Below are 25,012 nucleotides of genomic sequence, written 5' to 3'. Positions count from 1 at the left end.
GATTCCTTATATACTGCATTTGAGGGGGGAAAAAACCTCTAAGTTCCTGGGAAAACTGTATATAAAAGGTGTTCAAACCATTATATTCTTTTAAAAATAACAAATGCAGATCATGCTGCTGCTATTAATTTACTCATTTAACAAACATTTATTGTCTACTGTGTGCCAGCACTGTTTCAGGAGCCAGAGATACAACAGTAATAAAAGCAATGTCCCTGCTCTCTTGGAGCTTACATTTGAGGCAAAGGGAGTAGAAAAGACAAAAATAAACAAATATATCAGATGGTGTTAAGAGCTATGAAGAAATATAAAACAGGTAAAAAAGATAGAGAATAAGGCAGAGGAAGAGGGAAGATGGTATTTTACAAAGTGAAGAAAGAAAAGTCCTCTCTGATAAGGCAACATCAGAAATGGGTGAGGAGGGGCTTCCCTGATGGCACAGTGGTTAAGAATCCACCTTCCACTTCAACTATGAATGTTGACTACAAACCATCGTAGTACTAACAGTACCTGTGACAGATATTTTCATATCATATTACATTTTTTGCAGATATTTCAAAATATCATTAATACTTATCACTGCTTCAAAATTATAGTAATTTTTAAACTCATCATGAGATTTGGTTTTAATGCATTAATAAACATATTTCTGTATCAAACAAACAAACAAACAAACAAAACACAGAATCCACCTGCCAATGCAGGGGTCATGGGTTCGATCCCTGGTCCAGGAAGATCCCACATGCTGTGGAGCAACTAAGCCCGTGCACGACAACTACTGAGCCTGCGCTCTAGAGCCCGTGAGCCACAATTGCTGAGCCTGTGTGTCACAATTACTGAAGCCCACACGCCTAGAGCCCATGCTCCGCAACAAAAGAAGCCACCTCAATGAGAAGCCTGCGCACCACAACGAAGAGTAGCCCCCGCTCGCCACAACTAGAGAAAAGCCCGCATGCAGCAATGAACACCCAACGTGAGCAAAAATAAATTACTTAAAAAAAAAAAAGAAATGGGTGAGGAAGAAAGCTATATACATATGTGAGGGAAGACCATGCAAGGCGGGCAAGTGTAAAGGCCCTGAGGTAGAAGTAAGCTTGATCAAAGAAGAGTGAGAAAGCCCGTGAGGCTAGAGCAAAGTGAACGGGAGGGAAAATGGACTATGACGGCTGGGGAAAGATTGCAGGGGCCAGATCACACAGAGCTCTGACAGGGTAGAGAGTAAAGAGACCAATTAGGCTATTGTAAAAACTGGACTAGAGTGGTCACAATGAAAGCGGTTAAGAATTGGTCAGGGGCTTCCCTGGTGGTGCAGTGGTTAAGAATCTGCCGGCCAATGCAGGGGACATGGGTTCAAGCCCTCGTCTGGGAAGTTCCCACACGCCGCGGAGCAATGAAGCCCGTACGCCACAACTACTGAGCCTGTGCTCTAGAGCCCCAAAGCCAAAACTACTGAGTCCTCGTGCCCCAACTACTGAAGCCTGCACGCCTAGAGCCCATGCTCCACAACAAGAGAAGCCACCGCAATGAGAAGCCCACGAACCACAATGAAGAGTAGCCCCCGTTCACCGCAACTGGAGAAAGCATGCACGCAGCAAGGAAGACCCAACACAGCCACAAATAAATAAATTAAAAAAAAAAAAAAAAAAAAAAGAATTGGTCAGTTTCTACATGTATTTGGAAGGTAGAATAAGATCAAAAAAGAGACTTCAATGTAGGGAACTAAGCTACTGAAACACAAAATTCCTTTGTCATTATACAGTCTCAAGCATTCTAAAGAATAAAACAGGGCTTCCCTGGTGGCGCAGTGGTTGAGAGTCCGCCTGCTGATGCAGGGAACACGGGTTCGTGCCCCAGTCTGGGAAGATCCCACATGCCGTGGAGCGGCTGGGCCCATGAGCCACGGCCACTGAGCCTGTGCGTCTGGAGCCTGTGCTCCGCAACGGGAGAGGCCACAACACTGAGAGGCCCACATACCGCAAAAAAAAAAAAAAAAAAAAAAAGAATAAAACAAATACTTAAGACAACTTACTTTACTGGTCAATGTATTTATTTCCCGTTCAGCTTTATGCAATTTACTAATTAAAGTAGTGTTTTGTTCATTGCTTGATTGTAGCTCTTTTTCCAAGCGTTCAGCCTGTTGCTTAGCTGACTGTTTTTCAGCCTTTTATTAAAATAAAATATTTTAAAATTTGTTGACAATTTTTCAATTATATAAAAACAAAATAAGCACTATTTAAATAAATGTAATAATCATACTACCCAAAATTATTCAAAACCTCAACAATATTAACATATACCGAAGTAACAAGAGTTTTCACAAAGCAATTGGTAGAATTCAAATGCAAGGTATTTGCTCCAGGAAATATGCAACAAAGTTATCTGGACAAACAACTTATCAACAGCCACCACCAAGATAAAACCCATACACTTCTCTCATGAGAGAGCGTACCTAACACACTCACTTGATACCTATTTACTACCATTGTGGACATAATTCAAACAAGCATTTTGGTGGATTTCAAGTACACAGCAGATATGAAAAAGCATATTACAAGGTAGAGAAGAGGGATTATGTGTAGTAGTCAGAAGTGAGAACCGAAAATCTAAAATCAATGGAAATTAGAAAACAATCCCCAAGAGATTAAAAATTCAAACTCCTCGGCTAATCTGGAGCTTCTGGAAGTATGGGCAAAGAACTCAATAGCTCCTGAACTCATCACATAATATTCTTAATGAAGTAAGCTGTCAAGAAAATTTCCAGTTGGTAATACTCATAGTACTCTTTAATTAGAAAGGGAAAACTAAATGCTTTTTAAAAATACTTCTACTCAAAATAGTTAAAATGAAAACATTTTGCATTTAAAGGATAAGCTTCAGTTCTGCAACAGCTCATTTCCTATATATCTTAAATATGATATTCAACAAATAATTCAGAAAAAAACCCCTATTTTCCTCACATAAAAAATGATACTCTTCAGGCACAATGATAGACAAAAAAAAAAAAAAAAAAAAAAAAAAATCAAAGAAAGGCAGGCTACCTGTCATGTGCGTATTTTCATTTCATCTGACAAATGATAAAATGAAGTACAGGCTCTTGTGAAAGAACCTCCCATCTTTTGTCATCATTCAACTGGTCCTGAAAATAATCACTCTAAATGACCTCAATGCAAAGTTTCACATTGAGATCACATACCATACTCAATCGCAGTCATCCCACTGTCACTGTGTAAATACGTTAAGGACGGAAGGACGGCAACATAAACACTTCATTCTGAACTGCCTCATGTCTAAGGTCCAATGATACTGACAATTTTAATTCAGGAAACCACTAAATACTGTCAGAAGCTTCAGCCAAAAAATAAAAAGGTGACTTCTACTCTTCAAAACATATTAATGTACTTCTTGTACCAGTTTGCTGTCCAGAAAAAAATCACTACTTTGGATTTGGATATTGGATTTTAATTATAAACTAGGTGCACACTAATTTCCCTCTAGTTCAAATCACCTCACAACTATTCTGAAGAAAACAAAACATTTTAGACTGCTCAAAATAAATTTTTAAAAACTATCAAACTAGTATATTTGCTACACATAAGACACTAAGGACTAGGAGGAATAAGCATTATCTCAATAAAACTGTAAAGGGGTCCAGAATATGCCACTGTGGAATAAGAATTATTTGGAGCTGAAGCCTTTTGAGAATCAACAGACACAGGACAAAGTTTTTTCCTGAACTCCTCTTATCTGTCTAAAAGTAGAGCCTCTAAAAAGAATTTAAGTGTTAGAAGTCCCCTCCCCAGGCGTTTCATAACTAAGGAAGGCCAACTTCTATCACAGAAGACAATAAGTCAACACCAGGATAAGAAAGCACCTACACAAACAACATCACAAAATTGTCATATCTGCCATTTGTTTTCCTAAGGGCCTGTTTATCTTTCCTAAAAGTCATTTGTTTCCCTGTAAGTGTCCTTTCTCCCCCTCTCTTTTCCTTATCAGAATGGTATATATGCCCCAAATTACTACTGCCTTTGAGTCACATTTTTCTGTGAACTCCTGTTTACGTACATGAATAAAAATCTGTCTTTTCTCTTGCTAATCTGTCTGTTGTCAGTTTAAGTCACAACCCTTAAACTCTGAACCTAAGAGGGTGAAAGAAAAGGTTTTCCTCTCCAACAATAGAAACAAGAACTTTCATAGGAGAATACCTCTAGGAGTACCAGCTTAGCTCTGCCGGCTCTTTTCTTTCTCTAATGAACTTAGGGAAATAATTCAGTAAAGGCTTATATGCATTAGTAGCCAAGTTCAATTGTGTAACTCTGGCAAGAAGCTGTCCTAAGATATATAAGTATGGTATTTCTGTTGAAACAGGAGTTACGATTTTAAGATCTTGAATCCCAGTGTAAGGAAATAACTAGAAAGAAATTGCTCTTTCTGGTTTAAGATGACTTTAGTCTTCAGAAACTCAATTTTTTTTGAATTTTGCATATTCTACTCTGTGGCATTGTAAAAGTTAAATCATTTCAGATAGGCAACGTGACTCTCAAAGAATAAATAATCCCTTTGTAAATGTGGTAGCATAGCTATTGCTTATGAATCAAGAGCTTTCTTCTTTACAAAAAGTATATATACTCTTGGGATTCCACAAATGCGTCAGCATTACATTGGTGAGCATACATTTATGCCCTAAAAAATCAAAGGCTTGTCAACTGCACTTTAAAAAAAAGTACGCGATAGTCTACCGGGAAGCAATTAAAACCTTACCTCCAGGGATCTGACTGTAGCCTGCATGTCAGCCAACTGCCGCACCTGCATTCTCTGGACATTTTCTACTTGAGCACCAGAATTTTCTTTTTCAGCTCTCAATTCTGCTACTTCAGCCTCTAAACCTTTTAATTTCTGACACAAATGGACTTTTTCTCGAACAAGTTGCTCCACTCGTTTGCTGTCTCTTGTGGGATCAACACTAAGCAGCTGGTTATGTAGTTCTTCTTTATCTTTCTCCAGTCTTGCAATCTGATGACAATTTGAAAGAAAGCATACAACCTTAAATTATCGAATTTTCAGCCATGAACATGCTTTACAAGTCAGTAAATTAAAATTAAAAATTGTACAGTATGAAAAAAAAAGCTCAGGTGGTAAAATGAAGTACAAAGGAAAAAAAATCCTAAAATGTCACATTCTTCATTCTGTACTTGGCATGACTCAAATGTGAGGGCAAGGACCTTGTCCTATTTTCCCTCCATCTCCCCGTGGTGCCTAGCACAGAACTTCATCAGTTGCTGACTAAAATTCAAAATTATAAGTAATACTATAAAATAATTTAAAATATGTCAAGTACTTTAAAATTCATCAGAACATTATAGGGGTTTATGAAAGATCTTGCATAAACTGATTACTCCTAAGCTTTTCCGCATGTGACAGTAATTCTTGGGCTATATCTATACTAATAAAATCATCTATTCCAAGGCAACTTAATTTACAAAAAAAGCTGCTTGTCCATATAAGTAACAACAAATGTGACTGATGAGACCTTTTAAATAACAGCTGAGAGTTTCTTAAAGCCCTAGTTGTAGTGATGGCCTAGTTCTTACTTTTCAGATCCAAGAAAGAGCTGAAAATCATTACTCCAGGGCATGTAGACAAATCACCTTGGAACTTGTTGAACAAAAATACCAGTGGCCTTCTCATTCACGCCAACCATCGCTGCCAGATTTCATGTGCCTCCAAATCAGGGGATTTCAAACTGCTTCCTAACCTCTGAGGCACTTCAGAGGCCCCTCACCTCCAGGAATAAGGATCCAAGTAATCACAGTAAAACTCATCCTTTCCCTCTGCTGATCTCGCCAACTCCCTATCCCCTACTATCACCACCAACAAACCTTTGTTGTTAACCACAGCAGCTCCTCTTTTTAGTCTCTTTTTATATATGGGGTTTCTTCAGGTGATTTAACTTAAAGATTCAGTTGTTTAAAAAAAAAGAAGAAAGTTAGAAGCGACGGCTATAAACAGCACCAGGGGTTGTAGCCAGGATGAGCTTAGAAGGCTCACTCTAAGCCAAAAGGACTTAAAGTAATGCTCTGCAGCCTGGGCAAAAATGGCCCAAGAGACAACTGATTGCTCACATTGCTATAAGTGAATCTAAGAAGTGTGAGACCTTCACCCAGGGCAGAATGTTTTCTTTATCTGTAAAATGAGAGGTTAGAATGAGGCCCTCTAAGATCCTATTCAGTTCTAACACGTAGTGATTCCAGTTTGGTTTTGGACATTAAATTGAAGCTGAATTAAAGATGTCAAGGGGAAATATAGGTAGAGCTATCCACAGCAGGCAAATGCCACTTCTTCCCAGAAAATAAAATTTATTATAGAAGGCAGCTGTAAAATTCAGGGTCAAGCCCTCAAAAACTCAACTAATTAGTGTCTCCTGTTTTTCCTCCCATCCTTTACATAAACATTACCCCCAAGGTTTGGTCCCCAACTACCTTTTTCCCTCCATATTCTCTTTCCTTCAGCCAGGTGTGTGACTTTGTGGAAGTCACTTTTTCACTTTGGCATCAGTTAAAATGAAGGGCTGGGCTGGAAGATCTTTAAGAAACCACTTAGCTTTTGCACGAGGAAATCCAAATATTGTTCTTCTGTGCTATATCAGAGGTGTGGCAGCTCATCGATATGAAACTCAGGTTCAAACAATGGTGCCCTTTACTGAGCACTTAATATGGATCAAGTGCTGAGCTAAGTGTTATATATAAAATTGCATTTAGTAACAATAATTTATCTTGTAGTCTTCATTTTACATATGGGATCAGACAGCTAATGTTCATGACCAGCATGTTTCCTATGTTATTGTTTCCTCCAGTAGTTTTAAAAGGCATCTATGTGATAGTTGAAGTGAGAGCTGAAGCTCTGGACTGAGCTAGCTAATAGCAAATTCAGGATTAGATCTCACATTTATAACTCCTTAACAAGAGTTCTCTACCAAGTCACTCCTGCCAAAACTGGTAATCACTGCCTTCTAACTTCTCTATTCATTCGTTCATGCAACAAATATTTATTGAGTACTTACTGCGTAGGCGGTGCTGCTCTAGGTATTAAGGATACGTTAGAGAACCTAGCAGATAAGCAGAGACAGCCAGCCGGCTCTCAGTATCTAACAGGACTGGTTCCAGGACCTGCTACAGATACCAAAAACCAAGGGCTCAAATCAGTCCTCTGTATGGGCGGGTTCTACATCTGCTGATTCGACCAACTGTGGATTGTGTACAGTTGACCGTTGAACAACATGGGTTTGAACAGTGCGGGTCTACTTATATGCAGTATTATATGTGTATTTATTTTTTAAAATCCAGGTATAAGTGGACCCACACCGTTCAAACCCCGTGTTGTTCAGGGCAACTACAATCATAAAACCTCTGTTCTGGAGGAGCTCATATTCAATCACTGCTATCCATCCTCTGCGTAAAGATCTTGGACACAGCCTCAGCTCTCCCCTTTTCCTCTAATCTCAGATTCACATGTCATCTCCCTTGAAGTCCTGAATTCCAATGACATATGATGTTCAACATCTTTTCAGGTGCTAATTTGCCATTTGTATATCTTCTTTGGTGAGATGTTTGTTAAGGCCTTTGGCCCATTTTTTAATCCAGTTGTTTGTTTTCTTATTGTTGAGTTTGAGTTCTTTGTATATTTTGGGTAACAGTCTTTTATCAGATATATCTTTTTCAAATATTTTCTCCCAGGCTATGGCTTCTCTTATTCTCTAGAGTGTCTTTCAGAGTGGAAATTTTTTACTTCAATGAAGTCTAACTTATTATTTCTTTCATGTATCAAGTACCATATCTTGGTGGTATATCTAAGTCATCACCAAACCCAAGGTCATCTAGGTTTTTCCCTACATTAACTTCTAGGAGTCTGATAATTTTAAGTTTTACATTTAGGTCTATAATCTATTTTGCGTTAATTTTTGTTAAGTTGTATGGTCTGTGTCTAGATCCACTTTTTTTTTTTTGCATTTGCATGTCTAGTTGTTTTAGCATCATTTATTGAAAAGACCATTTTTCTCTACTCTGCCTTTTTTCCTCTGTCAAAGAACAGATGATGATATTTCTATAGGTCTATTTCTCAACTCTCTGGTCTGTTCTATTAATCCGTTTGTCTGTTCTTTTGCCAACAGCACACTGTCTTGATTACCATAGCTTTATAGTCAGTCCTTCAACTTTGTTCTTCTTCAATATTGTGCTGGCTATTCTGGGTCTTTTGCCACTCTCTATAAACTTTAGAATCAGTTTGTCAATATCCACAAAACTTGCTGGGGTTTTGATTGGAATTGTACTGAATCTACAGATCAAGTTGGGAAGCACAGACATCTTGGCAACATTAAGTCTTCCTCTCCATGAAGGTGAAGTATCACTCCATTCATCCTTTGATTATGTTCATCAGATCTTCATTTAGATCTTGTACATATTTTTTTTAAGTATTTCATTTGGGGGGATGCTAATGTAAATGATATTATGTTTTTAATTTCAGATTCCACTTGTTGATTACTGTCATATAGGAAAGTGACTGCCATTTGTATATTAACCTTGTATCCTGCAACTCCACTGTAAAAGCTGGATTCGTTCCAGGAGTTTTTTATTGATTGTTTCAGATTTTCTGCACAATCATGTACCTGGAAGCAAAGACAGCTCTATTTCTTCCTTCCAAATCTGTATGTCTTTTATTTCCTTTTCTTGTCTTATTGTATTAGCTAAGACTCCAGTACAATACTGAAAAGGAGTGGTAAGAGGGGACATCCTTGCCTTGTTCCCTGATTTTAGTGGGACAGCTTCTGGTTTCACACCACTAAGTATGACGTTAGTTGTACTTTTTTTATAGATGTTCTTTATCAAGTTGAGGTAGCTCCCCTCTAGTCCTAGTTTGCTGAGAGTTTTATCATGAATGGGTGTTGGCTTTTATCAACAACTTTTTCTGTATCTATTGATATGATGATGTGATTTTTCTTCTTTGGCCTATTGATGTGATGAATTACATTAGTTCATTTTCTCATGTTGAACCAGCTTTGAATGCCTGAAATAAATCCTACTTGTTCATGATGCATTATTCTTTTTATACATTGTTGATTTCAATTTGCTAATATTTTGTTGAGGATTCTTTATTATTTTTTTAATTTATTTTATTTTACTTATTTATTTTTGGCTGCACTGGGCCTTTGTTGCTGCACATGGGCTTGCTCTAGCTGTGGTGAGTGGGGGCTACTCTTCGCTGCGGTGCGCGGGCTTCTCATTTTGGTGGCTTCTCTTGTTACGGAGTACGGGCTCCAGTAGTTGTGGCTCGCGGGCTCTAGAGCACAGGCTCAGGAGTTGTGGCTCACGGGCTTAATTGCTCCACGGCATGTGGGATCTTACCAGACCAGGGTTTGAACCCGTGTCCTCCTGCACTGGCAGGCAGATTCTTAACCACTGTGCCACGAGAGAAGCCCTTTGTCGAGGATTCTTGCATCTTTGTTCATGAGAGAGTTTGGTCTATAGTCTTCTTGTAACGTCTTTGTTTGGATTAGGTATTAGGGTAATGCTGGCGTCATGGAATGAATTAAGAAGATTCCTTCTGATTCTATCTTTTGAAAGAAATTGTAAAGACGGGGTATAATTTCTTCCTTAAATGTTTGGTAGAATACAACTATGAACGCAGTCCTTTTATCCTGGATGTCAGACATTCTGAATTTTATTTTTATTTTATTTTAATGCTAGGTTCTTTTGTATTCCTTTATGTACTTTTAAATCTTTGTTCTATTATTCAGTTGAGTTACTTAGGAATAGTTGGATCCTTTCAAATCTTTCTTTTACACTTGGTAGGCAGAACCAGAGTAGCCACTATTGTGGGGCTAATTTGGCCCTACTACTGAGATAAAATCCTTCTGAGTCTTCTTTGCAATGCACCATGCATTAGGTGGCCTTTCCACTCTGGTGGATATAAGGTGAGGCAATCTCAGAGCTCATTTTATTTGTTTCCTTCTTTTAGGGATCGCTGCCTTGTACTGCCTGTTTTCTAGTGTCTGAAAACCACAGTTTCCTATATTTTGTCCCAGTTTTTGGTCAGCACCTTAAGTTAAATTCAGTCCCTAAAACTCTACCCTGGCCAGAAGCAGAAACCCCCAGACTACCTAGATTTGATTCCTGGCTCTACCACCTACTAGCTGTCCAACCTTGAACCAGTCTCTCAGTGCTTCATGAGCGTTTTCTCATTTATAAAATGGGAATAATGATTATCTAATCTCTAGGGTTGTTGACAAAATTCAAAGAATTATAAAGTGCTTCTCCCAGTAAATTAAATACAAATTTGTTTTCTTTCACTTCTTCAACTTCTGTAGCTTCTCATTTACAAATATGAAATCTATTTAAAAATATCTACTATATTTATTATGAAAATTAGTACTATGATTAATGCTGTCAGGTACTAATAGTGATAATATCATTAATCTGAATATTTACTATTTGTCAGGCATTATGGTAAACGTTTTGCACATGAAATTTCAAGTTCCCTGATCTTTGTTTTTAAAATCAAGTTAGCTTACCTTTTTATATTCCTATTATTCCAAGTTTCCCCTTTCCCCCATATGTATTAGAATTGATTTTTTCCTATATCAATGATGGAAAACAAAAACATTTTCTCATTTATTTACACTAAGAAGAAGGTAGCACTTAAATTATTTACAGATTTAAAGTTCATATTTTAATCTAATTTTGGAAGATAACATCTCCTTTCCTTAAACTGCTTACTTTCTCCTAGTAAGAGAAAGATAGTACTAAGAACTTTCTCCCCATGACTATGTATTTGCCTCCAGACATAAATATGGAAAGATCAGACGATGGGATGCAAGAACTGTTGGGAAATGAGGTGATGTTCACTGTCTTTAGAAGAATTCTACTCAAACTGAACAAGAGAATAGGGATAATAAACATATGCCTTTTTCAGGCCCCGAGAGGTCATGAGTGTAGTAAAAGAAAGATAACTAACTGTGACTGATAGGAAAAGCTAGGGCAGAGAGCACCTGAAAGCAGAGCAGTCAGAATGATGGTGAGATGAAGATGGGGGATGCAGGCACTGTAATGAGATATGCCCTCAAAATACTTAGAGGATCTAAGTGCAGACCTGACACTGAAAACTCTAACATGCTCAAGTAAAGGACAAGATCATATACTCAAGAAATCTGAGCATGTGGAACTTTAAATAATGATAATAGCAGCTACCATTTATTGAAGGCTTACTATGTGCTGTCTAAGCACTTTACACACATTAATTTATTAAATCCTCAAAACAACTCCATGAGATAGATACTACTGATAACATCATTTTATAGATGAGGACACTGATGCACAGAGAAGTTAAGTCAGTTCCCCATGTCATGCTAAATGAACATCTAAAATGCTTAAAATTTTACATGCAAAAAGTTAAGTTTTTGAGATATTCAAAACTGCATTCACAGAAAAGTTTAATGAGTAAAATTTCACAAAGCCCTTCTTAAAAGTTTGCTAAAATCAATTCCAGAGAATTCCAACTGTGAAGTAATTTAATTTTAATTTGGGAGACTTTTATCTATTGTAATGTATCAATAGTTCAGAGTAATCTGAGAAGGGTGTAAGTTAGAGAACTTGGAATATTTCAGATAACGGAACCCACCTGGACCTAAAGCAAAATTCCAGGTAGAACTTCAAAATCTATCAGAACAAAAAAGAAGTGTTTTGAGAGATTTCATGATGTCTACTGACATACATGTCAGGATAAGGACCCAAATAAGGAGTGCATTATCAGTTCTGTGCTACCAGTGCTATAATGAAAAAACAGCATGTGGTAACAGGGACCCAAAGAAGTTCTCCTTCTTTGCCATAGGAAATTTGGCTTCTCACCAGCCCCGGACAAGCCAAGGTAGAGCTCAGCCAGTTTGGAGAGCATGATGGAATAATCTCAGAGACCTGTCACTATGTACTGTGTCACTGACAGTTTTTCATATGATGCAGTGCTCACTGCCCTCTCTCAAGATCTTAGTATCTCCACTGGATTACTCTTTCACTCATTCAGGCTACATTACAATCACCTGTACCTAAAACTCTTTGTACTGCTCTTCATTACTATTTGCAGAATAATATAAAATCAGAGTCCTAATAAAATATAAACACAGTAGTACCACGTCCGTGTAACAACTATATATGTAACTTCAGAATTTCATCTGTATACAGCCAAATGCACTGAGAAATCATGCCATTATCTTTTTCATAAAGATATCTTCTTTCATATACTTTTTAAACTTCAAAATATCATGAGGGACATGTGAATTCCTAGAGTGCTCCTCAGGAAAACACTAACAAAATCTTCCTCAAGTACTCCCCTATGAAACAAAACACTAAAGAACATTCAGTTATTTCTTTTATCTGTAGAAGTGAAAATGTACAGTACTGTGTGAGTCCTTAATTAATGCAAGAAAATCCAATTATTTTTAGTACACCAAGCTAATATATTTTATACCAGTTAAAACTGTAAAATTGATAGATGGCCAGAGTAGGCTTTACTTTGAAGTTTTACTGCTGTTTTGTGTCCACATCATCTCACTAGTTTTTACTTTAATTGTATAGAGAAACTGGAGTGTAAAGATAAGTGATGGAAGGAAAGCAGATACTCAATTATCCACTAATTAATATTACTCCTGCATAATCAACTAGGAAGTAGAAAGGAGAGAACTTCAGACTTTTTTTCTCCCCCACAACTCACACACACACACTGTATTTCATTTTTACAAGAGATAAGCTGACACCAAGCATTGTAAATGGATGACCACAACAAAACAACAATGATTGCAATTACCAAACACGAAACACACTCATACGAGGACTTCAGTCTTAATAGAAAGTTTTACTTTTCTAGTCTTTACTAATCATAGCTTCTTAGCTAGCCGTTTATCTCCAGATTTCTAAGAATGTCATAAGACATTCCAATTAGAAAATTATTTAAGATGCCACTGGTACCTTAAAATTTTTAATGAATATCATTTGGTCTTTCATGGGTGAAAAATAGAATAGCCATCAGGTTTCAGATGCAGGTTTCATTCTTTAAAAACACAATAGGGCCTCCCTGGTGGCGCAGTGGTTGAGAGTCCGCCTGCCGATGCAGGGGATACGGGTTCGTGCCCCGGTCTGGGAGGATCCCATATGCCGCGGAGCGGCTGGGCCCGTGAGCCATGGCTGCTGGGCCTGTGCGTCCGGAGCCTGTGCTCCTCAACGGGAGAGGCCACAGCAGTGAGAGGCCCGCATACCGCAAAAGAAAAAAAAAAAAACACAATAAAACTAGAAACTACAGAATACAAATAATCATTACCAGATAAACATCAATATTAGATTTTAAAAGCAAAGTATAAAATAAAGCATCACTATCTTCAGCCTCAGTAGTTACTCTTCAATATACTAAATCTACATTTTAGGTTGGAAGTCTTTTTATCATTCTTTTTTTTCCACAGGAAAATTTTTATATGTAGCTCCTTTATGTCTATCATAATTACAGACTCAAAATCTTTCAAAATCTTACATAATATAAATCAATTGATCTCTCTACAATATTACAGTGGTTAGATGGCCCCTAATTGGCAAGGCAACTTCAAATCATTAATAATTTGAAACTTAAAACTCTGGGCTGGGAGTTGGGGTACCTGAGTTCTACTGTTAACTTGGCTGCTGAGTTTCTATGAGACTTTGGGCAAGTCACTTATCTTGTCCTTCAGTGTTGCCATTTAAAATGGAGCAAATAAGACGGTCCTGCTCCATACCACTGACCGTAATAGACATGAGATCATATGTAAAAAATATATATTTTTTTTAATGAAAAAGACTATAATTATTTATAGTTTTTTGGTACCAAATTCTTAACGGACTCAAATGATCCAAAGTTCATTCAACTTCTTACATCTCAAACAATCATGGAGCAATTTGCTCACTGATAAAAAGAAATCAGTCTGATCCAATTAGTAACTGGTAAAGGAAGGAGTATATTTTAGCTCTTAATTCCAAATAAAGTCAATGCAATAAATGTATTATGAAGATGTGTTTGTACATAGAATGCTTCATGTAAGTAGGGACAACAAGCTATTTTTTAATTAATTCAACTAGCTTTAGATTTATTTGAACACAGCAATATAAAACTGATATTCCTCTCTTTCCATCCTGAAAAATCACCTAAAAGCAACATGAAGAATAAGAGACACAAACCTCGTTTTTGGAAAAATTAGGAGACAAACAAAAAATGAGAAGAGAGGCTGCCAAACTTAATAGATAGAGAATAGAGGTATAGGCTATAGGCATCAGAGACAGAATGTTGCAGTTGTAGATGCCAGAAAGAACAAAGTGATGGTGACGGGCACACCCTAATGTATAAACCCCTTGTTTGTTATCAGTGGAAACAAGGAGCATGGGCTGACAGCCAGAGCTCTCCTGAACATGGTTTGATTCCAGTAAGTAGAGGGAGACAGTGCTAAATAAGCAATCACACAGACAAACTGTATTTGCAAAGAAAAGTCTGTCTCTGCTATCTATCTCCATTGACTGGGGCAAAACAAATTTTCTTCATCTTTTCCTCTTTTAACAGTCCAAAAAGAACATTCACCAGAAAAATGTTGCTATAGAGCAGATGAAAATCATGACAAACACTTAATCATTAATTAATAAAACAATTATGCAATCAACTTTAAGTTGAGATTCACAAAAAATATAAAATCATAAAATTTTATTGACTAGCAGGATAATGACTAAACTAGTATAATCAGTCACTCACCTCTGATTCATATTTTATTTTTTCTTCTTCTAAAATACGTGCAAATTCTTCTTTCTGGTGTTCAAATTCTGATTTGAGAAATGTATGTTCATAGCGAAGTTTATTATATTCAGCTCTATACTTTTCTACTTCCTAAATTAAAAGAATATTGTAATTTATCACAAATTTATAAATGAAATTTGTACTCACTTTAAAAATCACCTTTTCAAAAATTTTACATTGTTTTATACTAAGAGCCATTCTAAAAGTAAAAATTAAGCTTAACAGAAGTATAAACAAATCTTGGAAAAGTTCTCATGACAAGAATGCTACAAACAGAACTAGCACACTCCTGAAAAGGTATCAGTAAAACAACTTACCCTTCAATTAATCTTATTTCCTCACTGATTCTAATAATAAAAATGTATTAGCATGTCAAAACTTTTGACCTCTGGGCTTAATAAAATAATATTTTAAAATGTAGCACATCTTTCAAAATAGATTTTAAAAATTAATTCTATAATAAAATATAAAATACCCTCTTAAAAGTCAGAAAGGATGAATTCTAAGGAGGTAAATGATTATTTGAATGTTTAGTACAGTAACTCAAGGTTCAGTCAAATATTACAATGATAGTCCAATTCAACACACCAGTCTGAAGTATATATGTAGCACCAACTCTCCTGACTAACCAAGAACACAAGCAATGCCTATGCTCCAAAATTCTGCTTCCTAACACTTCAAAAGCTGCTGGCATTCTGAATCTCAATAAAAACTCAGGCAACAGAGCAGGAAGATGGAGACACTATTCCAACATACATCAGGGAATTAACAAGGAAAGCATGCCTCCTAAAATACTCAGCTCACTATAAATCTTTAGTTGAAAGATTTCTAAGCCCGTTTACAAACCAGGAAAGTGGGTTTTGTGATTTTATTAGAAACATTTTTTTTTAAAAACATGCTTTTACTTAACTTGATCACCTACCTCAGATTTAAGTGATTTTTTATAATCCAAAATTAAATCTACTCCTAAACCATAATGTTCTGGTTACCCACCAGGATGATATTGAAAAGATGACTTTATCAAGCCAGAAAATCATTTATAAAAGAGGATTCCCCCAACTGTTTTGTGCAATGACAGCAACACTAGTCTACAACTTTCCAAAGGGGACCATTTTGAGGGGGACAATATTCATTTGTATGTATAAGGCCCAGTACGTTTATTAAATAAGGTAATGTATAAAATGTCTAGGATAGTACCTAATATAGTCAATATCTGTCATCTCTTCCTGTTCCCTTTATTAAACATTTAGTCACATTATATCAACATTTCATATGAGGAGACTGATCTCAATCTGAAGAAAAACTAACAAATTTTTACTTTTCTGAGGCTGCATGAAATTCATTCTTTCATTCAGCAAACATTAATTGAGCACCTGTTGTATGCTAGGAAGTGTTTTAGGAACTTGGACTCTAACAGTGAACAAAACAGATAAAGGTTCCTCCTCTCATACAACTTACATTCTAGCAGTTGTAAAAGGGAAAAAATTTTTAAATAAGCACAATAAATATTATATAGCATATTAGATTATAAATACTAGAGAAAAATAAAAAGTAGAGCAGGGTAAATGGGTATCCAAAAGTCTAAAGAGTGACAGGAAAGGCAAGTTGCAATATTAAAAGGAAGCAGGGGTTGGTCAAAGTAGGCCCTACTGGAAAGGTGAAAATTTCAGCAGACTTGAAAAAGATGAGAAAATTAGCCAAGAGATACGTGGCCGGAATAACAGCTAGGGCAAAGACTTGAACTGCGCCATTTCTGAAGTGGCAAAGAAACACCAAGGAGGCCAATGTGGACGGAGAATGGGATCTGATCGTGTGCAGTCTTAAAGGCTGCTATAAGGACTCTGAGTAAGAATGGAAGCTACTGCAGGGCTTTTGAGCAGGAGAGTGATGCTTTTCCTCAAGCCTTTCACAGTCACATGAAGATAAATGCACAGTCCTTCTATACAAATTACTTACTTCATCCAGATGCCTGAAACATTCTCTCATTGGAGTTTCTAGTTCTTGCTGTATTTCAGCTCGTAACAGTTCCAACTTTTGTGGACTTAATACCTAATATGTAGAGAAATATAAAACAATTCTAACTATGAAATCACAAATATTAAATTGAAGAATCAGACAAATTTCAAAGCTTCTCTAATTATGACAATGAAATTAAACTAATAGAAATTTCATGATATACCTAATTTTACAATAACCATTATATAAATAGAACCATCATTTGAAACAAAGAAACTCAATTTCAAGCTCTCAGAGATGTCCAAAATTCCATTAACATGAGGTAAAGACAATCACTGATTATTATTATTGTTATTAATAGGAAAAACTGTTGGCAGATAAGATTATCATGTTGGATACAGTGGCTGATTCTATTTTCTAAAGCAAGCAAAATAAAGGTATAACAATTTGGTATACCACAGGAAATTCTTCAGACATATTTTCAATCAGAGAAAGCTGATATTTACCAGCAAAATTTAGGCTCCTCCACGTTATACTCTTATAGAACTCATATTTCAATAAGTAAGTATTTACGTAAGCTCCTTAAAAGAACACACAGTTAGTCTTTAGTCACCATGTGTTCCCGAAACCTCGCACTACTGCCTAGCACAAAGGAAACACTCAATTATTTCTTGAATCAATTAATTAATTAATACTGGTTGTAAAAATAAAAAAAGACCTGTTTTGTATTTACATTAATCTCTGAAAACTAAGAATAATATTCATTTATTTATTCATCAATACTCCAAATATTCCAAAAACTTTACTGAATGAATGCCTGCTATATGTAAAGCATTGTGCAACATACTATAATCTACATAACATACTGTTCTAAATTCCTTACATGCATTAATTTATTTAATCCCAACAATCCACAGAATATAGCTACATTATCATACCCCTTTTTATCGAAACTGAAACACACAGTCAAACTTGCTAAAGATTACAAAACCTCAAAGGAAATATATCTCTCCCATAAAAAGTTCAAACTTTCAAGTGAAAAATAATTTATACATACGAATACCTATAAAAACAGGCAATACAGGCTTACCAGAAAGGTGAAGATGAACAAAAAAGATATTTAGGATAGAAAGAATGGCACATCAAAGGAATGGGAAAACTAAAGCTTAGGTAGAACCTCAAACCAAAGAATGGATAAAATATTAAATTCCCTGGGGAGAAAAACGATCCTCAAAGGTGACCTAAAGGCATTTTAGGTAGAACCACCCTAAGCACAGAAAATTTAGAATCCTGGGCCCCTGTGTTAATGTTGGTAGTAATCTCTAGACTCTGTGACACCAAGGCCATGCTGACACATTTCCATTAAATGCCACCTTGGAGAGCTGCATCCTGGCTGGAAACAAAAGAGAAAGAGGTGGGAGCCACATAATGGAAGCTTCCTAAACACCAAGTTCATACTCTTATAATTTACTCAGTATTTAAAAATTTTTTCCTTTTACTTAAAGTGAATAAATTACATAAATAAAATAATTCAAACAAAATAAAATATATTAAAAGCTAAGTCTTCTTCTCACTTCAGTCATCTACTTTCCCTCTTAGGAAGCAACCACTGTCAATAATTTATGTATCCTTCTTGAAGCAGTATACAGATATATAAGCATATATACTACTTCTAATTTTTCTATAAAGAAAGGCATACCATACACATTTTTCTGTACCTTGCTTATTCATTGAAGGTTTTTAAGCTTAAGAACAGCATTACCATATGTATATTTTAGGAAGAAGCAAGACGGATCAAAAGTTTTGGTGGGAGAGAACTGGTGGTTATGGGAAGGAGAGGCAGTGAATGGGGCTAAAGAAACCAGATGGAAAGATCCTGTTATAATATGGTTTATGATGTCAAGAGTCTGTAATAATTTCAAGTCCAAAGTGAGAAGGAATGGTAATTAAAAAAGAATAAGTAAATTTTATTTGGATGCTTTTTCAAACAAACCAACTTTAAAAATAACAAACAAGCAAAACTGTGAGAAAATTAGGAATATGTGAACAAAGACACAACACTAAGAGGTTCAAAGAAATAAGTACTTTAGGTATGTAAATGGTATTGTGGAAACACTTTTGAGGAACTGCTTTGGTATATAATAGAGATGTATACTAAAATACTTAGGGTTGAGATGATATGATTTGCTTCAAAATAATCCAGAGGGGTTGAGAGACAGACACAGAAGTGTTAGAAGATAAAACAAGACTGGCTCAGAAATGGTAATTACTGATGCTGGGTGATGGGTATGTGGGGATGCATCATACCACTCACTATACTTCTGTACTTGTTTGAGATTTCCATAATTAATTACAATATTTTAATTAAAAATAAAAGTGCTTCCACTACCAGCAGATGGCACAGAGACCAGGTTTACCCTCCTGCCTGAAACAAATAAAAGACTGAACAAAAAAAAAACAATGGTTTTCAAGACACTGGACATAAAGAAGCAAGAAAGATCCCTAAGAGACAGAAAACACAGAAGGTGAGCTTTGCAAAAGCTTCCTGGCCATGGCAAAGGACCACCTGAAAGGATTAGAGGGATGAGTATTTAGAGCTCCCACAGAGTTCCTTTTCCCAAAAGCCAGACTTAAAACTTCATTTCAGAGAGATACGAGTAGAGTACTCAGAAGGGTCCCAGCAGTGGGAAATACTTAGCACTAAACACTAATCTGTTCTCACTTAACAAATCTTAAAAGCAATACTCAGAATGATAAAACTGTTTCCAAGGAACTGTGTCCCAGAACAAAGCTTAAGAATATTTAACAGAATACAAAAATATCTAGCACTCACCAAAGTAAAATTCACAATGTCTAGCATCCAATAAATATTTGCCAGGCATAAAAGACCTAAGAATAAATTTGACCAAGGATGGGAAAACCTGTACACTGAAAACTGTAAGACACAGATGAAAAAAACTGAAGATACTAAAAAATGGAAAAATATTCCATGCTCATGAATTGGAAGAATATTGTTAAAATGTGCATACTACCCAAAGCAATCTACAGATTCAGTGCAATCCCTACAAAATGCCAGTAGCAGATTTCACAGAACCAGAAGAAATAATTCTAAAGTTTGTATGGAACCACAAAAGACTGAACAGCCAAAACAATCTTGTGAAATAAGAACAAAGCTGGTGGTATCACACTCCCTGATTTCAAACTATACTACACAGCAATAGTCATCAAAACAGTATGATACTGGCACAAAAACAGACACATAGATCAATGGAACAGAATATAGAGAGCCCAGAAATAAACCCATGCATATATGGACATTTAATCTATGATAAAAAACGAAAAAAATACACTGCAGAAAGGACAGTCTCTTCAATAAATGATACTGGGAAAACTGGACCACCACATGCAAAAGAATAAAACTAGACTACCTTACACCATACACAAATTAACTCAAAATGGATTACAGACTGGAATTCAAGGCCTAAATAGCCGCTTCAATAAATGAAATTGGGGAGGAGACTGGTTCAAGATGGTGCAGTAGAAGGACATGTGCTCACTCCCTCTTGCGAGAGCACTGAAATCACAACTGTTGAACACCCATCGACAGGAAGACACTGGAACTCACCAAAAACGATACCCCACATCCAAAGACAAAGGAGAAGCCACAATGAGACGGTAGGAGGGGTGCTTTCACAATAAAATCAAATCCCGTAACTGCTGGGTGGGTGACTCACAAACTGGAGAACACTTACACCACAGAAGTCCACCCACTGGAGTGAAGGTTCTGAGCCCCACGTCAGGCTTCCCAACCCGGGAGTCTGTCAACGGGAGGAGGAATTCCCAGAGAATAAGACTTTGAAGGCTAGTGGGATTTGATTGCAGGACTTCGACAGGACTGGGGGAAACAGAGACTCCACTCTTGGAGGACACACACAAAGTAGTGTGCACATCGGGACCCAGGGGAAGGAGCAGTGACCCCATAGGAGACTGAACCAGACCTACCTGCTAGTGTTGGAGGGTCTCCTGCAGAGGCAGGGGGTGGCTGTGTCTCACCGTGAGGACAAGGACACTGGTAGCAGAAGTTCTGGGAAGTACTCCTTGGTGTGAGCCCTCCCAGAGTCCTCCATTAGCCCCACCAAAGAGCCCAGGGAGGCTCCAGTGTTGGGATGCCTCAGGCCAAACAACCAACAGGGAGGGAACCCAGCCCTACCCATCAGCAGACAAGTGGATTACAGTTTTACTGAGCTCTGCCCACCAGAGCAACACCCAGCTCTACCCACCACCAGTCCCTATCATTAGGAAACTTGCACAAGCCTCTTAGATAGCCTCATCCACCAGAGGGCAGACAACAGAGGCAAGAACTACAGTCCTGCAGCCTGTGGAACAAAAACCACATTCACAGAAAGACAGACAAGCTGAAAAGGCAGAGGGCTGTGTACCAGATGAAGGAACAAGAAAAAACCCCAGAAAAACAACTAAATGAAGTGGAGATAGGCAACCTTCCAGAAAAAGAATTCAGAATAATGACAGTGAAGCTGAACCAGGACCTCGGAAACAGAAAGGAGGCAAAGATGAAGAATATGCAAGAAATGTTTAACAAAGACCTAGAAGAATTAAAGAACAAACAAACAGAAATAAACAATAAAATAAATGAAATGAAAAATACACTAGAAGGAATCAATAGCAGAATAACTGAAGCACAAGAACGGATTAAGTGAGCTGGAAGACAGAATGGTGAAATTCACTCCTGCAGAACAGAATAAAGAATGAAAAGCAATGAAGACAGCCTAAGAGACCTCTGGGACAATATTAAACACAACATTCGCATTATAGGGGTCCCAGAAGGAGAAGAGAGAGAAAGGACACCAAAAAATATTTGAAGAGATTATAGACAAAAACTTCCCTAACATGGGAAAGGAAATAGCCATGCAAGTCCAGGAAGCACAGAGAGTCCCAGGCAGAATAAACCCAAGGAGAAACACACTGAGACACATAGTAATCAAACTGGCAAAAATTAAATACAAAGAAAAATTACTGAAAGCAGCAAGGGAAAAATGACAAATAACATGTAAGGGAATCCCCATAAGGTTAACAGCTGATTTCTCAGCAGAAAACCCTACAAGCCACAAGGGAGTGGCAGGACATATTTAAAGTGATGAAAGGGAAGAACCTACAACCAAGATTACTCTACCCAGCAAGGATCTCATTCAAATTTGATAGAGAAATCAAAAGCTTTACAGACAAGCAAAAGCTAAGAGAATTCAGCACCACCAAATCAGCTGTACAAATGCTAAAGGAACTCCTCTAAGTGGGAAACACAAGAGAAGAAAAGGACCTACAAAAACAAACCCAAAACAATTAAGAAAATGGTAATAGGAATAATCATATTGATAATTCCCTTAAAGGTGAATGGATTAAATGCTCCAACCAAAAGACACAGGCTCTCTGAATGGATACAAAAACAAAACCCATACATATGCTGTCTACAAGAGACCCACTTCAGACCTAGGGACACATACAGACAGAAAGTGAGGAGATGGAAAAAGATATTCCATGCAAATGGAAATCAAAAGAAAGCTGGAATAGCAATACTCATATCAGATAAAATAGACTTTAAAATAAAGAATGTTACAAGAGACAAGGAAGGACACTACATAATAATCAAGGGATCAATCCAAGAAGAAGATACAACAATTATAAATATATATGCACCCAACACAGGAGTACCTCAATACATAAGGCAACTGCTAACAGCTATAAAAGAGGAAACTGACAATAACACAATAGTAGTGGGGGACTTCAACACCTCACTTACACAAATGGACAGATCATCCAAACAGAAAATTAATAGAGAAACACAAGCTTTAAATGACACCAGATAGATTTAATTGATATTTACAGGACATTCCATCCCAAAACAGCAGATTACACTTTCTTCTCAAGTGTGCACGGAACATTCTCCAAGATAGACCACATCTTGGGTCACAAATCAAGCCTCAGTAAATTTAAGAAAACTGAAATCATACCAAGCATCTTTTCTGACCACAACGCTATGAGATTAGAAATCAATTACAGGGAAAAAACATAAAAAAACACAAACACATGGAGGCTAAACAATACGTTATGAAATAACCAAGAGGTCACTGAAGAAATCAAACAGGAAATCAAAAAATACCTAGAGACAAATGACAATGAAAACACGACGATCCAAAACCCATAGGATGCAACAAAAGCAGTTCTAAGAGTGAAGTTTATAGCAATACAATCCTACCTCAAGAAACAACAAACATCTCAAATAAACAACCTAACCTTACACCTAAAGGAACTAGAGAAAGAAGAACAAACAAAACCCAAAGTTAGCAGAAGGAAAGAAATCATAAAGATCAGAGCAGAAATAAATGAAATAGAAACAAAGAAAACAATAGCAAAGATCAATAAAACTAAAAGCTGCTTCTTTGAGAAGATAAAATTGATAAACCATTAGCCAGACTCATCAAGAAAAAGAGGGAAAGGACTTAAATCAATAAAATTAGAAATGAAAAAGGAGAAGTTACAACAGACACCACAGAAATACAAAGCATCCTAAGAGACTACTACAACTAACTCTGTGCCAATAAAATGGACAACCTGGAAGAAATGGACAAATTCTTAGAAAGATATAACCTTCCAAGACTGAACCAGGAAGAAATATAAAATATGAACAGACCAATCACAAGTAATGAAATTGAAACTGTGATGAAAAATCTTCCAACCAACAAAAGTCCAGGACCACATGGCTTCACAGGCGAATTCTATCAAGCATTTAGAGAAGAGCTAACGCAAACCCTTCTCAAACTCTTGCAAAAAGTTGCAGAGGAAGGAACACTCCCAAACTCATTCTACGAGGCCACCATCACCCTGATACCAAAACCAGACAAAGATACTACAAAAAAAGAAAATTACAGACCAATATCACTCATGAATATAGATGCAAAAATCCTCAACAAAATACTAGCAAACAGAATCCAACAACATATTAAAAGGATCATACACCATGATCAAGTGGGATTTATTCCAGGGATGCAAGGATTCTTCAATATACACAAATCAATCAATGTAATACACCATATTAACAAACTGAAGAATAAAAACCATATGATCATCTCAATAGATGCAGAAAAAGCTTTTGACAAAATTCAACATCATTTATGACAAAAACTCTCCAAAAAGTGGGCATAGAGGGAACTTACCTCAACATAATAAAGGCCATATACAACAAACCCACAGCAAACATCATTCTCAATGGTGAAAAACTGAAAGCATTTCCTCTAAGATCAGGAAAAAGACAAGGATGTCCACTCTCGCCACTATTATTCAAGAAAGTTTTGGAAGTCCTAGCTACGGCAATCAGAGAAGAAAAAGAAATAAAAGGAATACAAATTGGAAAAGAAGTAAAACTGTCAATGTTTGCAAATGACATGATACTATACATAGAGAATCCTAAAGATGCCACCAGAAAACTACTAGAGCTAATCAATGAATCTGGTAATGTTGCAGGATACAAAATTAATGCACAGAAATATCATGCATTCCTATATACGAATGATGAAAAAACTGAAAGAGAAATGAAGGAAACACTCCCATTTACCATTGCAACAAAAAGAATAAAATACCTAGGAATAAACCCACCTAGGGAGACAAAAGACCTGTATGCAGAAAACTATAAGACACTGATGAAAGAAATTAAAGATGATACCAACAGATAGAGATATATACCGTGTTCTTGGATTGGAAGAATCAATATTGTGAAAACGACTATACTACCCAATACAATCTACAGATTCAGTGCAATCCCTATCAAATTACCAATGGCATTTTTTACAAAACTAGAACAAAAAAATCTTAAAATTTGTATGGAGACACAAAAGACCCCAAATAGCCGAAGCGGTCTTGAGGGAAAAAAACAGAGCTGGAGGAATCAGACTCCCTGACTTCAGACTATACTACAAAGCTACAGTAATCAAGACAATATGGTAACTGGCACAAAAACAGAAATATAGATCAATGGAACAGGATAGAAAGCCCAGAGATAAACCCATTCACCTACGGTCAACTAATCTATGACAAAGGAGGCAAGGATATACAATGGAGAAAAGACAGCCTCTTCAATAAGTGGTAATGGGAAAACTGGACAACTACAGGTAAAAGAATGAAATTAGAACAGTCCCTA

The 25,012-nt window shown here is 36.7% G+C and overlaps 1 protein-coding gene across 2 annotated transcripts in view; it reads right to left on the bottom strand.

Moving 5' to 3' along the window:
* The window catches only part of CEP83 (centrosomal protein 83), a 121,542-nt gene that overhangs the window by 41,556 nt on the left and 54,974 nt on the right, over positions 1–25,012 (bottom strand). For both annotated transcript variants that reach the window (XM_060112274.1, XM_060112273.1), the window contains 4 exons: positions 16,804–16,896; positions 14,806–14,937; positions 4,762–5,013; positions 2,030–2,161 (listed from right to left, as the gene is read on the bottom strand). In XM_060112274.1, the coding sequence (XP_059968257.1) occupies positions 2,030–2,161; positions 4,762–5,013; positions 14,806–14,937; positions 16,804–16,896 (609 nt within the window). The remainder of the gene's footprint in view (positions 1–2,029; positions 2,162–4,761; positions 5,014–14,805; positions 14,938–16,803; positions 16,897–25,012) is intronic.

This window comes from Mesoplodon densirostris, chromosome 11, assembly GCF_025265405.1.
Source record: "Mesoplodon densirostris isolate mMesDen1 chromosome 11, mMesDen1 primary haplotype, whole genome shotgun sequence".
In the NCBI taxonomy this organism is placed as follows: Eukaryota; Metazoa; Chordata; class Mammalia; order Artiodactyla; family Ziphiidae; genus Mesoplodon; species Mesoplodon densirostris.
The sequence above is the reverse complement of the archived record's forward strand: the minus strand, read 5'-3'. Positions and strand labels throughout refer to the sequence as shown.